The following is a 14,422-nucleotide window of genomic DNA, read 5'->3' on the forward strand; positions in this document are numbered from 1 at the left end:
AGTAGAGTAAATATAAAATAATTAAACTTTAGAGATCATAATGACTTAAATGGAATAAAAACATAAAAAATATAATTCTTTTTATTCAAGTTGTACTTTATGTATAATTTAATAAAGCGGAATAAAATGCACTTACTTCAATATTAATATTACAAAAAACTAAGAACATTAATAACAATAATAATTAAAAATTTTAATTATATAAAACAAAATATATTAATGTAAAATGATCTAAATCATGATACGTCATTCAAAAAGCTTTCCAAATTCTCGTATTCCGATTTGGAACTAGTAATTTTTTTTTTGCCCTTTTTCTCTCCTTTAGATTTGCTTTTCTTCTCTTTACCCTATAATACATTTTATATTTACTGTAACTGTTTATTTGTGTTCAATGTCAATTTTGACTATAACCAGTGACATTCCAAAAATTTAGTACTGCCAAAATTCCTAATTCTAGGTACAAATTTTAATTAAAATTTTAACTAGTACTAATTCTAGGTATAAATTCTAATTAAAATTTTAACTAGTACTAGTTTTAACCAATGGTGAAATCTGAATAAAATAAAATTGGAACTTGATATTAGTAGCCAGTTTTACTTATATTAGCAGAATTTTGGCATTGCGTATTTTATAATATTGTCTATCAATAGTGTGTTGCGTATTATAATAATAAAATTATAAACAATAATTGTTAATTATAATTTATATTTTTAACAATTCTGGTTACCTTAATCTCTGAATCTACAGAGTTTAAACTATCTTTTGGGGTTTTTGATTCATCCTCTCCACCTTCAGGTCTAGGCCTCGTTGTATTTCGAATTTCAGTTAAATTTTCTATATCAAGTGAATTGTCGTTTTCACTCATAATGGTAGTATTTATCTATAAAGTATTAATACAAATATAAACAGGTGTAATAATATTAAAAAAAAAAATTATTTTTGTCTTCATGATGTTATAAGTAATTTACTATTCCAACCTTTATATTTGATAGAGCTGGTGCTAAATCGTCTGGATCAATGTCAGCTTGATAACATGCGACCATAGGATTTCCAGAATCATCATCACTAAAAAAGTATAAATACAATTTGTTAAAATACATAACTATTACATTTCAAATAATGACACTCAAACAATTAAATGATATCGTTGGACTAATTCGGAGTTGTCTCAACTCCAGAAATTTATTATTATTGCGTTTTTGTAGATAATAATTTAACGCATCGTTTAAAACTACCCTAATAAGGCAATTATTTATTCATAATAGATGATATTTAATATTACTTTGTTGAACTTAATATATTTAACATGTATAAAATATTTTTTACAAAATTATGTCAACCAGATGAAGAAAAGTTATCATTGTGTAAACCCAACTAGCCTAGCATTGTACAAAAGTATGATATTTGTTAGCTAAATTCTTATCTAAAAATCTAATTTTACTATACATTCAAAGTGTGTCCAATATATTATAAAACATGTTTACAATTTGTAATTTTACATATCAGTAGCTAGGAATATATTAGAAACTTGGTTAAAAGGATAGTAAACATACCTATCAGAATCGAGTTCAGTCTCTTTGACACTCTTTACCACAATATCATTATGACCAGCGTCTTCTAAAAATGACTTATCCAACACATCGTCTGGTACAAAGTCATCTAAATTATTGCTGTTAGCTGATGTGGGTACATTGACAACCGATTCTTCTTTGGGATATTCTTTACACACATGTTCTGTAACAAACAAGAAAACAGAAAAGTTAAACTTAATTAGTATTTTATTTATAATTAAAATTATATTTGAGCTTAATTTTGATATTACTTGTTTCTGATAGTTGTGTATCTGGCTTAGTTATAGGAAACATTTTTTGGGCAATATTTTGTGTTTTTGGATCTATTCGTGATTGATTCTGTTTTTCAATTTGAGATTTTACGTCATTTATACTGGGAGTATTTAGCAATGGTAGCGGTAATGTTGCAGCTACAGATTTATTTTCCGCATCAACTCTTCTCTGTTTTGACAACCTCGTGAGAAACCTAAAAATTACAAAATAGTGTAAATTCATCTTGTGCTTAAGCCAGTAGAAGATAAAATTATGTTGAAATACGATTGTACTCACAAATCATAATTAGCTTCATTACTCTGTTGATAAACATCTAACTCCATTGTCATTATTTTTGTTTCCCGACCATTTGTTTCTAAATGATTCATTATGTTTTCACGCTGTAGTTGTAAAAATGATATGCCAATCCATTTATAAATAAGTCGCAGGCCAAATCCGTTTGACATTGATACCTCAGCATATCGAATAGAGCTGCCCCTAGAAATTTAATTGTAAAAAAATTATATAGCATATATTTAAATTTATTGTAATTTAAAATGAATAAAAAAAGCTAATACCTTTCTAAGGAGTTCAAATAGTAAATAATTTCATCCGCATTAACACTCCTGTGGTGATTCATATCACAATGATTTCCTAATACTAACACGGGTATGTTATCAGGTATTTTCGGCAGCTCATTGTACACATAATCTAGTGTCCTAAAGTGAATGTTAAAAAATGCAAGTTTAATTACAAAAACATATTTTCAAAAATTGACACTCCTTGAGAAAAGTAGCACGTTTTATTTTGCTAACAAAACACACTTACAACAGCATTAGGCTAATATAAAATTAATAGCATCAAAATATCAAAACATTAATTTAGGGAGGAAATACTGACTTCTTAACTCATTAACGCTGGGATTTTTTTTTTGGAGGGGGGATTTTTTTTGAAAATTTTTTTTTTTAGTAATTGGTCTTGGGTGCTCGTTTCTTATTATTTTTTGAATTAAAAAAAAAAAAAAAATTTTATACTTAAGAGATTTAAAATAATTGGATGTAATGGGATGAACTTCACTAAAAACTAAAAACTTAAGATGAAACAGCTATAGGTTGTCAAAATATTTAAAAATTATTTTAGTTAAACAAAGTTTAACAATAGCAATTAGCAATTCTGTGTCGAGTTTGTTTTTAAAAAGCTACACCAGACCCCAGACAATTACTTTATAGATTGTATTAACAATTTTACATAGTAAAAATGGATATTTTATCACTACTTTAGTACCATCTTTTAGTAATATCCAAGACTATTAAAACACCATTTGTACATCGGTAAACATCAACAAGTTCTGCATCTAATACTGGAGTGTCTTCAACGGGTACTGGTGATATTTTTGCTTTATTGTGTTCAGTCTTAAGAACATCACTTGATTTAGACGATGGCAATGATCGTCTCTTTCCTTTGTCAACCACGTCCCAAACTTCTACTTTAACGATATCTTCAGTATTTTTATAGTTCCATTGGATATGGGCAACCTAAAAAGAAAAATAATTTTTGTAGACATGTATCACATAGATATAATGAGAGTTTGTACTTGTATTTCATCAGTTTCTTCGTAGTTGGCAATAAAAGGTTTTCCTTGCAAACGGTTCCACAAACATGTTTTTCCTACATTCCTGTCGCCTTTAATGACTAGTTTCACTGTATTCATATGTTAATAATAAAATGTTATCGTTTATTACAGAAATATTTAATGAAACACTTACAGTTGTATTGAATGCCTTTGGAGAAAGTTCGTTGTAAGTCCTGAGGTAATGCTTTAGGCTGACTTGTGGTAGCTGGGACATCTTTATTGTCAATTTTGTTCGTTAAACGTTTAAGCGTTGAGAACATTGTTTTTATTTTAATAAACAATTTATTGATCCCTTAAGGTGTAAAGACTTAGTCCATACACATAATTTTTAATAGCTTTAATGAACAATGTCAGTACCAAACGCATGAGATATAAAGTAAAATATTTTTAAAAAAATAGCACTGATATATTACTCAATAGTTTTCACTACTGTGTACTTGAATAATTTAAATATAATAATTGTAATTAAAACAATATTTTATATTTCTTATAATAATAACTACCTTATATTTTAATATTTTCGAGATTGAAAAGTTCTTTGCTCTGGTGGCATTTTTATCATATATTTGATAAAACGATTCAAGAGTGATAAGACGATAACTGTAAAGTGCAATATATGGATAACAGCTGTGATAATTAATAATACAAATAAAATGTAATAATTACATTACTGGAGCCTAGAAGTTCAGCGTCCGAGTGCCAGGTAGCTTCCAGATATCAACAGATTAACCTAGTACACTACAATTAAGCTAAAACGCTCATATATACGATAAACAATAATAAAATAATATTTTTATTAAAAAAACAAAAATTATAATTTTCTCAATCATTTGTAGCTATATGATATTATGTTGGAAAAAGTCCAGAAAACAAAACAATCTCTTCCCATTTTTAAAAAAAGTATTTGGTTATTACATTTTTTTTCGTTATAAACTCATTTTAAACAAATATAAACAACTTTTGGAATCATATTAATAACAATAAACATATTGTGCGATTATGAAAACTTAGAAAACATCATTAATCAATAAATTTTTTGGGGAGGACTTTTATAATTTATGAAATCAGTTTATTATTTTTTTTTTTATCTAAAGTTTTTAGATATTTTAACTTTGGTGCAAGATTTCTTGTTTAAAATAAAAATCTAGATAAAATACAATTTTACAACTAATAAATTGGGAATTTCCAATGAAAACTGTTTATAAAAAAAATGGTATTTTTTGAAATATTTACTCTTAAACACATTAAATGTAAAGAAAAACCGTTCGATAGCATAAATTGGACAAGTCTCTTTAAAATTTTGGAAGAAACAGAGATAGATTTTAAGTACAGATGTATTCTTTATAAGATTTATGAAGGACAAGAAACCATTATTAATATTAATTCAACAACAGCGACTGCCAGAATCCAAAAAGGTGTGGGACAAGGGTGCCCACTTTCACCTGCATTGTTCAATGTATTTATTAAAAAAGCATTAAACGTCATAAAGCTTTTGTTAAAGCAAAATGGAATTGGAGTGAAAATAGGAGGGGTACTAATAACAATGCTTCGCTTTGTTGATGATATAGTCGTTCTTGCAACATCGGAGGAAGACTTACAAGCAGCGTTAAATATAATGAATACCACGCAAAATAAACGCAGCCAAGACTAAAGCCCTAGTATGCTACAAGAAAAACATACCATCTATAAATATAACATTAAAAAACAAAGAAATTATCCAAGTAGACTATTTCAAATACTTAGGCAGCATTATAACAGAAGACGGGGAATCAACCAAGGAAATCAAAAACAGGATAGGTCAAGCAAAGAATGCATTCCTTAAAAAGAAAAAAATGCTTACATAAAAAAATATGAACATAGTAACGAAGAAATGGCTCATAAAAACATACGTCTGGAGTGTGGTATTATATGGAAGTGAGACCCGGAAAACTAATAAAAAAGAGAAAGATATGTTAGAAGCTCTGGAGATGTGGTGTTGGAGAAGGATGCAAAGAATAAGCTGGACTGATAGAAGATCAAATGAAGACATCTTGAGGACAATAGATGAAAACGAACATTGATAAACATTATAAAGAGAAGGAGATGGCAGATGATAGGACACACGTTGAGCCTTGAGGCATGGGGATGAATTGCATAGTTTAATAATTGAAGGAATGATAGAAGGAACAAGATCAAGAGGCAGACCTAAGACGAGATACATTAGCCAAGTAATGCAGGATGCAGAAGTTACTTCCTACAGGGAGCTCAAGAATATGGCAAATGACAGAGAAAAATGAAGATGGCATTTATTGTGAAAAATTTGTTAAAAACTAATCTTTGGATTGATAAAAAAAAAAAAAAAAACATTAAATGTATCCACATACGATTTTTTGTAAATTTAAAACTACGTATTATTAAATAGCAGACGGTCATCAATACTTCATTTGAGACACTGCCAAACTCTGATCTTCGTTTATAATATAATAATTAGAGAAATAATTTTTTTTTAAATGTATAAACATTGTTTTAAAATTGACCAGTCCTACCCAACTGCAAATGGACCTTCAATTTGCTACTGACAAGGCAAAAACGTCAACTATGAATAGTCCATTAAATCATGTTCGTGACATCGACATTATTGAAGACTATTAAATCTAAATTTGTAGTATGGACTCTTTCAGTTGTAGACCTCAGTCTCAAAACAAAATAAGCATGGATAATCATGTCCATTTAGAAAAAATAGAAACCAGTACTTATCCTTGGAATTTTTTTACCGGTACTCACTCTGTGGTCCCTGTCTAACTTATGAAATCTGAATACAATATAATCTATATTTAATATACTTAAAAAAAAATATAATTATGACATTGATACTTAATGATGAGTGATGACACAAAGATGTGAGTTAATAAAGAAATATTGATCGATTGAGGTTTCGGTCGGCTCTAAATTGGCTCCGTTTGTGTTGGATAATACGGAGAAGTACAATTAAATCTTCAACCCCCATAACATAATACTATGCAAGTCATACTACACATATAATATGCAACACATTCAATGTTTTAATTAGATCGAGACCAAAACATGTGGCAAAGACACCGAGCCCTAACTGCTTTACATTTTAATTTCTTAAATAAAGAACGTTATAAATCAATATCTAAACTCAATCAAACTTAAGCAGTAAATTTGTCACTACATCAAAGAAAACAACAATGTTGTTTATAATATATTGCTGAAAAAAATATTTGAACAATTTGAATAGAATATATATATATAATTCTTTATTGCCACAAATGTAATTTGAAAAAATCTTACATATATATCTATATATATATATATCTATTACTAAAAAGTTGAAATAAAATTAAAAATGAATGAATGTTATGATAATCCAAATAAAGTTTTGTAATTACCACAACTCATTTTTAAAAATAGCTATATGTTCTTAATTAACAACTTAAAAATATAATTTAAAAACGTGATCTTATTTAAAATGTCAAGTACTAATGGTAAATTATACAATTAGAATACTTTATTAATATTTATATATTTAGTATATCATTAAACATTTGTTTGTTAACTACCATTACATATGTATAGAAATGAACATAAAAAAGTGATCTACATAAGACATTAACAACATTGATTCGCAAAATAGAAACAATCAAAGTAAATGAATACCATAAACAGCACCTAAGTGTTCTTATTAAAATTATCTAATAAGAGAACACATTTATTTCTTATTATTTGGTAATGTTCGAAAAGTTTTGCTCTACTAAATTTACAGATTTTATTATTGATAGTTTTAATATGTAAATAAAATAATTAAAATTTTTATTTTACAGTTCAATAAGTAGGAGTTTATATTAATAATGAATTTCAATAAAAATTGCATAATACTATGTTGTTTAATGATATTGAAATATTATACTAAGAAACGTTTTATTGTTTGGAAAATGTAGCTTGAATGAATCTCCTCGGTACATCGATTTCTTCTTTGACATTAACAGTCCTTTTGCATACATACTTATTGGAACATTCTTTAAAGCCATTTGTTATAAAGAGATTGCGGAGATATTCAATTGAAAAAAAATACGACCTGCAAAAGTGAAAAACGAACACTTAAAATCAGAAAATAGAATACTGACTTATGATTTAATAATAATACACTTACCTAGTGCCATCTTGTCGCATGTAGAAATTGTCAGCAATTTTATGACCGGGTTTGAATCTCAGTTGAGCCATATCGTGAAGTCCGTAATCTCTGAATAATAGAAGACCTCCAATCTTTAAAACTTTATGAATATTTAAAACTACTGCTTGGTGATTGTCTGGATTTACAGCAGATAATACAAATATAGATGTTACCATATCCAGACTATTTTCAGGTATATGTGTAACCAGTTCATCCTCAACAATATCGCATGTGAATGCATTAATCACCGATGGATTATAAGATAAATTAGATTTCAAACACTCGATTGCTCTAGGTGAAAAGTCGCAAGCGAAAAATTCGGCATTTATTCCATCAGCTATCAAAGGGTAAATAAAATTACCAACTCCACAGCCAATCTCCAAAATTTGTTTTATCCCATTGTTGTCTCCAAGTAACTGAGTGAATTCTCGAGTTGTCCAATGCCGGTCTTTGAAAAATCTATCTCCGTTGCGCTTATAAAAAATATCCCAATGTTTTTTAGCATATTTATCCAGTTCTTGTGCTTTAAATGAAGATACTATTCGCGAGTTTTGTTTTTCAAGTATAGCTTGTTCTTGTTCGTTTAATTGTACTGAATCAGTAGTTTCTTCTTGGTATCTACTATTATCATTGCTACAATCATCCATCTAAAAATGTCATGCACAATCAAGTCACACAATATAAATTTACATACAAACATTCATATATTAATTTCTAAATGTACTGTGATAAATTATGTTATATATTTTAGTTAAACAACAAAAATTAACTTAACTATTTAGGGGAAATAAAGTTATTAATGCAAATAATTAAATTCTTAAAAAACAAAAAAACAGTGCATAAAATGGCTTTATAAAATGTTAGGTAGATTGAATTTTTGTTTTAATTTTATACCCTTTATTTGTCTTTTGGTTAGGTACTTCATTAATAGTTTAAAAGGAATTACAAATTATTTCAAATGAATTATTTGTATTGACATTAGGATTTGCAAGGGTATACATTTTCAAAATAAAACCTATAAGATATTGAGATCAGGGGATTCTCTAAAGAAAAAAAAAATAGTATCAACCGTAATAGAAAGAGAAAAGTATAAAAATTCATGGTTGCCAATAATAATTAAAAGAAATGTGATTTTTCATAAAATAATTTTTTATTTTTATTTATTTATATATATATATAAAAAAAATTGAAGATCATAACGAAAATTTAAAATAACATGTTCTCTTTATATATTATTATACTTGAAGTATGCAACCAAATATATATATATATTTTTTTTACTAATCTCTTAAAATTCAAAAAAAAAAAACTTTTGCACGAAAGCTTTTAAATAAAGTATTATTACAATAAATAATAAAAAGTTTTGTAAAAGAAAATTAAAGTAAAATATAATAGCAGAGCAATATTATTTTAGTTCCAGAATCTTAAGGCTACATGGTATACTTTCACCATTCTGGCACAAAATAATTTTTTTATAATATATAATAATTACGCCAGCTTCGTACCCATTAAAATATATATTGACAAAACAATAATTGTGAATTAAAATAACGTTATCAATTAGGTTAAAACTATATATTTATTTTTAAGTTGACTTTATTTATGATTTTGTTTAAAGAAATAGTGGTTAATTTTGGATCTGGTAAAAATAATAAAAATTCTAGGTTTAATTAAATTTTTTCTTCTATTTTCTAGTAAGTTACTGTAAAACATGAAATAGAATATTGATAATTTTCAAATGTTTCAAACTTAGAGCTTAAGCTCTAATGCAATAATTACATTAGCAATTTGTATGTTTGAAATTTAACTCAAAAAATATAACTTTTTTTTTAGTTATAAGAATATTTATAAATATATTTGATGGCAAAAACGATTATATGAGAAAAGCATTAAATTTAGTTTGATTAACTATCTCTTCTCATTTCTTTTAAATTTACCAGATTGTGTACACAGCCAAAAAACAATCCAAATGTATTGTTAAGAAAAATTAATAAAAGTGTGACATACTTTGTTTTTTTTTTTCATTTTAGAATATCACAAATTAATTTGCTTGTCCTTAAAAATAATAAAGTATCTACAAAATTAACTCTCCAAATATTGTGAACATGTTGTCAACATAAAAAACCTACTAATAACTACCTAATTTTAACTAAAATTTAAGTAAATTAGTGAAAACAAATGAAAAAACTGGATACGTAATAATTATAATTATTGATTTTTTATAAATAATGGCTATAGTTCCATGTCTTGTGCTTCACTTTCACTGAACTCAGACATAGATGATTCGTCACTATCTGAACCAGCATTTCCATCATCTTTGAGTGCTTCTTCGGTTGCATATTTCTTGACATATTCTTCGACTCGTTTTTTATACTGTTCAGGTTTATGCAAGTACAAAGCAGCAGCATCACCATTCAGTGGATCAATTGGATTTGGATAGGCAAGTAGTTGGGGTAAAAATGATTCGAAAATATTAAGCAAATCATATAAAGCTGTCCAAGCTTGATTAATGACATCAAGACAAACGGTTCCAGATACTTCATCAATGTTAGGATGGTAAATTTTGTTGATAAAGCCAATTGAAGGAGACTTGAATGGATAATGTTCTGGTAGATGAACACGGACTTTCCACAAACCACCTTCATACGGTGTTCCTCGTGGACCATACAGTTTTACACAGAATTCATTCAAGCCATTTAACAGGGTCACCTCATGCTTGCTCTCTATGAGCTTTATGACGTCCGTGTCCATACGACGTTTGCCGGCGCTAGGTGAAGACATAGCAGTTCGACGCGTGTACCAAGTTTACTGAAAAATAGTTCAATTGTTAAGGTACACACCTAGATACCTAGATTGTTACCCTATTCTATATTTTTTTTTGCATTATCATAGTTTTAGTTGCCTTGTGTTTTAAGTATCATATTGAGCTCCCATTCAATGTTTTTATTTTGTGAAATTCCACAAATGGTACCGAGCATAAAAGAATAAATTATCACAAGTTTTAATTTGTAATATATAAATGTACTAAATAAAAAATAGGTATACATTATAATTTAGGATACTAATATTTAAGTTAATGTTAAAATAATAAGTTAACAACGTAAATCAGTAAATCTGATTATGATTATTACCAAAGTATACATCAGTGGCGTAATTACGGTGGGGGGGGGGGATTTGGGTGTCGTATCCTTCCTTGACATGGGTAAAATGTATGCAATTTTTTTTATCCCCCCATTGGGTCAAACATGACCCAATTACGCCTCTGGTATGCATGCCTGATACTATTAAATTATATCATCAATAATATATAATAATAAACATCAAGCAATCATTATGAGCTTGAAAAGATAATAGAACTCCAAACAAAAATTGACAACTAAATTTGTACCAATTAGTATGAAAGTAATTATAAATAAATTTTAATCATAAAAATATTGTCTATTTATTAGAGAATGTTCTCAATTATTTATTTCATCATTTGGTTAGCCAATACTGTAGGAAAAAATATATGATGGTATGTACAACAGATTAAAAAACTTTTAAATTAATTATATGATAACTAATATGTTAATTCTTATTAAGTTTAAATTTAATTTAAAGCTAACTTAACATGCTATCTTTTTTTATTTTGGTATCATAATAAACTTATATTTTTAGTATCTTAATTAACTTAATGACAGTCTAATTATTTTTTATATTAGTACAAAATATATAATTATTTCAAAACCAGCCAAATTTTTACACAAAAATTGGGGTACAATGACTAATATTTTTTTAAACTAACTTGAGTTAATAAAACTCTAAAGTTGAGAAATAAAACTAATAATGGGACATAATATTTAACTCAATTAATAATATTTTTTTAAATTTATTGAAGTCCACATATCATGAACATGCCTAACCTTGCAACAAATAAAAATTGGAAAAGTGTGGCTTTACTTAGGTTTTAAAATAATTGGATTAAATATATATTATAAAACTATACACTATCCCATGTAAGCAAGGTAATGCACAGAAACTAAGACATGCAGAAACAATGAGCAGTTAGGACCACCACATTTTGGTTTTGTGACTACCTTTCTTTTATGGGATACAATATAACGTTTTATATTTTACAAAATATAATTTTAGAAGTAAAGTTGTTAATTGTACTTAGTAATTATTACACAGTAAAAAATAATGATTAAAAAATTTTTAAAACCATTTTCTATAACACTAGGCAACCAATACAACTCAACCTGGCAACAATTTTTTTTTTTTAAGTTAATTATTTTGTTAATATAATAAATGTAGTATTTATTTGCTATCTGCGCACTAATAACTAACAAAATATACCTACCAAATTTGTTCATTTACCCTGTTTTATTTATGTTAAGATACAAGAAAATCCTGAATTCTTACGAAATCTCCCGATCTCAATTAGGCAATCACCTGAGTATTTTTTCTTTTTTTAATCTGGCATAAACCAAAACCAAGGGCTTGTGTTTTCATAATAAAGTAGCGTATAATATTACCTAATGACTTCGTTTACATGTAAATAGAAATTTTTAGACGATCCGTTCGTGTTTACATTAGTATCGAAAAACCATTAATTTTTTTTTTACTAATAAAATTTTTTTTATAGATCCTCGGAATTTTTTTACACCAAATTAGTACTGAAATTAGTATTTAATGAATCCGACTAATTTTATTTTGTCTGAATGAAAAGCACTTTATTTAAAAATATAATTCAAGACAAATAAAACGGTAAATACGTCCAAACGGTCATTACGGTTCCTTTGTCCACTAACGTGTACTTGGAGCTTGTTACGACGTATTGCGTCTTACTTACTGGAGCGAAACTAGACGAAGTCCGTAGGATGTCGTTAGCGAATGGATTGACAAACTTGGATGGTGGAGAACGCCAGATCGTCGATGGAAATATTGGCCACGGGTAAATTTCGACAACGTCGACGCAACAACGCGAAACCAACACAATAATAAACGTACAGTTAAATAAATATTTTTATAGCTTTTGATTAGGTATGAAGTATAAAGAGTTAATTTTGACAAGGTAATGGGCCAATAATATTGAATGCAAAACAGCCATTGGAACATCTGTGAGAGCACAATAAAAAGGGAAAAAGGTAAACGAGTCATGCGCATAAACCTTATCTGATAGCGATCAGCTGACTGCCCAGGGAAACATACGAGCGCGGTCATTTCAATTTAAACAACAACAATATTATTTTAGAAAAATAATAATTTTCACGACGTCGCTATATAAATGCATAATAATATTTCAATCTTGTTAAGTGTTAACTCGATTTTAATTTCCATAATACAGTAGGAAAGTCAGTATTATAAAGCCACAACAGTTATAATACATAATTGTATTATATAAACATTAATTATTTTATTCTTGTCGATTTTTAAAACCAAGTATCGAACTGTGTTAGTTACAATGTATGTTAGTTAGGTGATTATTATTCACGTTGTCCTAGCAACGAGCATAGATGTATTTATTATGTTTTTTTGTCTTTGGTAACTGTATAATACAAGATTTAAAATAACTTTCTATCCCTTTGCTCTGCTAACCTAATTGTTTATTTTATAATGTCCTTTCATGCTCTTTCCAAAATGATATAATTTTTTATAAACGTCCCGCCCTTTTTTGAAGACTACTGTCGTTACACATTTTTATAAAATAAGACGCTAGAAACATTTCTAAATTCCAATATTAAAAATTTCAATAATATGCAAATACAACACTGAACACATTATAATTAATATTCCGGTTACAGGTATTGTTGGCCAGAGTATATTTAATTATATGATGGTTCGAGTCCGAAAGGTCTTGCATTAAAAATTGTCTAAATATTTACAATAAATGAATTTTTTTTTTGTTCAAACATTGTTTATTTGAAATATACATACTACCGATTTAAATTTTTAAACATATGAAAGTAAGACTGTAATTAAATAAAATAATTTTTATTTATAGACAAAATATAAAAACATTCTAGTCTAGAAAAATACCTGAGCAAATCTTGTGGAGTTTACATACTAATCGCCCAAAGGTACCTATACCATAAAAATGATATACTTTTTAAAAAGTTTTAGCATATAATATGCTACCATCAGCAGCTCTCACCTATCACAACAGATGACACGACGCTCCCTTATAATATTTTATAGTTTAATTACTACATTTTTAATTATTTTACATTAAAAATCATTTTAACGTTGTCATTTTCTGTGAACCTCTTACAATTTACATAGGTACGTACAGCTAAAATAATAAAATATTTACAGTGGCCATTGGCCCAGCCCCTTGCAAATTTGTTTTCTTATTTTGCAAGACAAAAATTGAACCAGATAATAATTCCTATAGCTCCTATAATTTAAATGTCAGAGTCATAATTATAATACGTATACCTACTTAGATTACCAAATTTTCATAAACAAATCATCGTGAAGAAAAATATTAATGCACTGTTTTTGATTCATTAAATAATTTATTCTTAAACATTTTTAGAAGTTTAGATTTTTTAACTAGTTTTTAAAATTAGTAGATTGAGTTATCATAAATAGGTGATCTATATTATATTAGCTATAAAATCATAGCAATAAATAATTGTGAAGTCATACAAATTACAGATTGAGGTTCCTAATCAATTCGTAATTATTCAATATAATTTTAAAATTTTGGCCATTTAACCCCTTTATTTAATAAAAACGAAAATGATGCTCCTCTATTGAATAATTATTTCATTGGGTTCTTTGTTAAGTTTGCAAACTGGGCCTTTTCAA

The 14,422-nt window shown here is 27.4% G+C and overlaps 3 protein-coding genes across 3 annotated transcripts; all 3 read right to left on the reverse strand.

Annotated features, from left to right (window-relative positions):
- Positions 1-97: 97 nt before the first annotated feature.
- LOC126842874 (rab-like protein 6) lies at positions 98-3,985 on the reverse strand. Its single transcript, XM_050580078.1, has 10 exons — positions 3,590-3,985; positions 3,418-3,524; positions 3,108-3,358; positions 2,402-2,542; positions 2,121-2,321; positions 1,823-2,037; positions 1,554-1,734; positions 978-1,065; positions 728-880; positions 98-347 (listed from the first exon to the last, which is right to left on the reverse strand). The coding sequence occupies exons 1-10, from the start codon at positions 3,714-3,716 to the stop codon at positions 237-239; spliced, it is 1,575 nt and encodes a 524-aa protein (XP_050436035.1). The 5' UTR covers positions 3,717-3,985; the 3' UTR covers positions 98-236.
- A 3,044-nt stretch (positions 3,986-7,029) lies between these two features.
- Positions 7,030-12,579, reverse strand: LOC126843189 (tRNA N(3)-methylcytidine methyltransferase METTL6). Its single transcript, XM_050580556.1, has 3 exons — positions 12,462-12,579; positions 7,610-8,277; positions 7,030-7,534 (listed from the first exon to the last, which is right to left on the reverse strand). The coding sequence occupies exons 2-3, from the start codon at positions 8,275-8,277 to the stop codon at positions 7,378-7,380; spliced, it is 825 nt and encodes a 274-aa protein (XP_050436513.1). The 5' UTR covers positions 12,462-12,579; the 3' UTR covers positions 7,030-7,377.
- LOC126843190 (ubiquitin-conjugating enzyme E2 H) lies at positions 8,284-12,585 on the reverse strand. The gene is made up of 2 exons (XM_050580557.1): positions 12,462-12,585; positions 8,284-10,438 (listed from the first exon to the last, which is right to left on the reverse strand). The coding sequence occupies exon 2, from the start codon at positions 10,409-10,411 to the stop codon at positions 9,863-9,865; it is 549 nt and encodes a 182-aa protein (XP_050436514.1). The 5' UTR covers positions 10,412-10,438; positions 12,462-12,585; the 3' UTR covers positions 8,284-9,862.
- Between the last annotated feature and the right edge of the window lie 1,837 nt (positions 12,586-14,422).

Source organism: Adelges cooleyi, unplaced genomic scaffold (genome assembly GCF_023614345.1).
Source record: "Adelges cooleyi isolate 19-005CV unplaced genomic scaffold, UGA_ACOO_1.1 ACOO_flye_CR_arks_rails_tigmint_CR_PRNA_574, whole genome shotgun sequence".
NCBI lineage: Eukaryota > Metazoa > Arthropoda > Insecta > Hemiptera > Adelgidae > Adelges > Adelges cooleyi.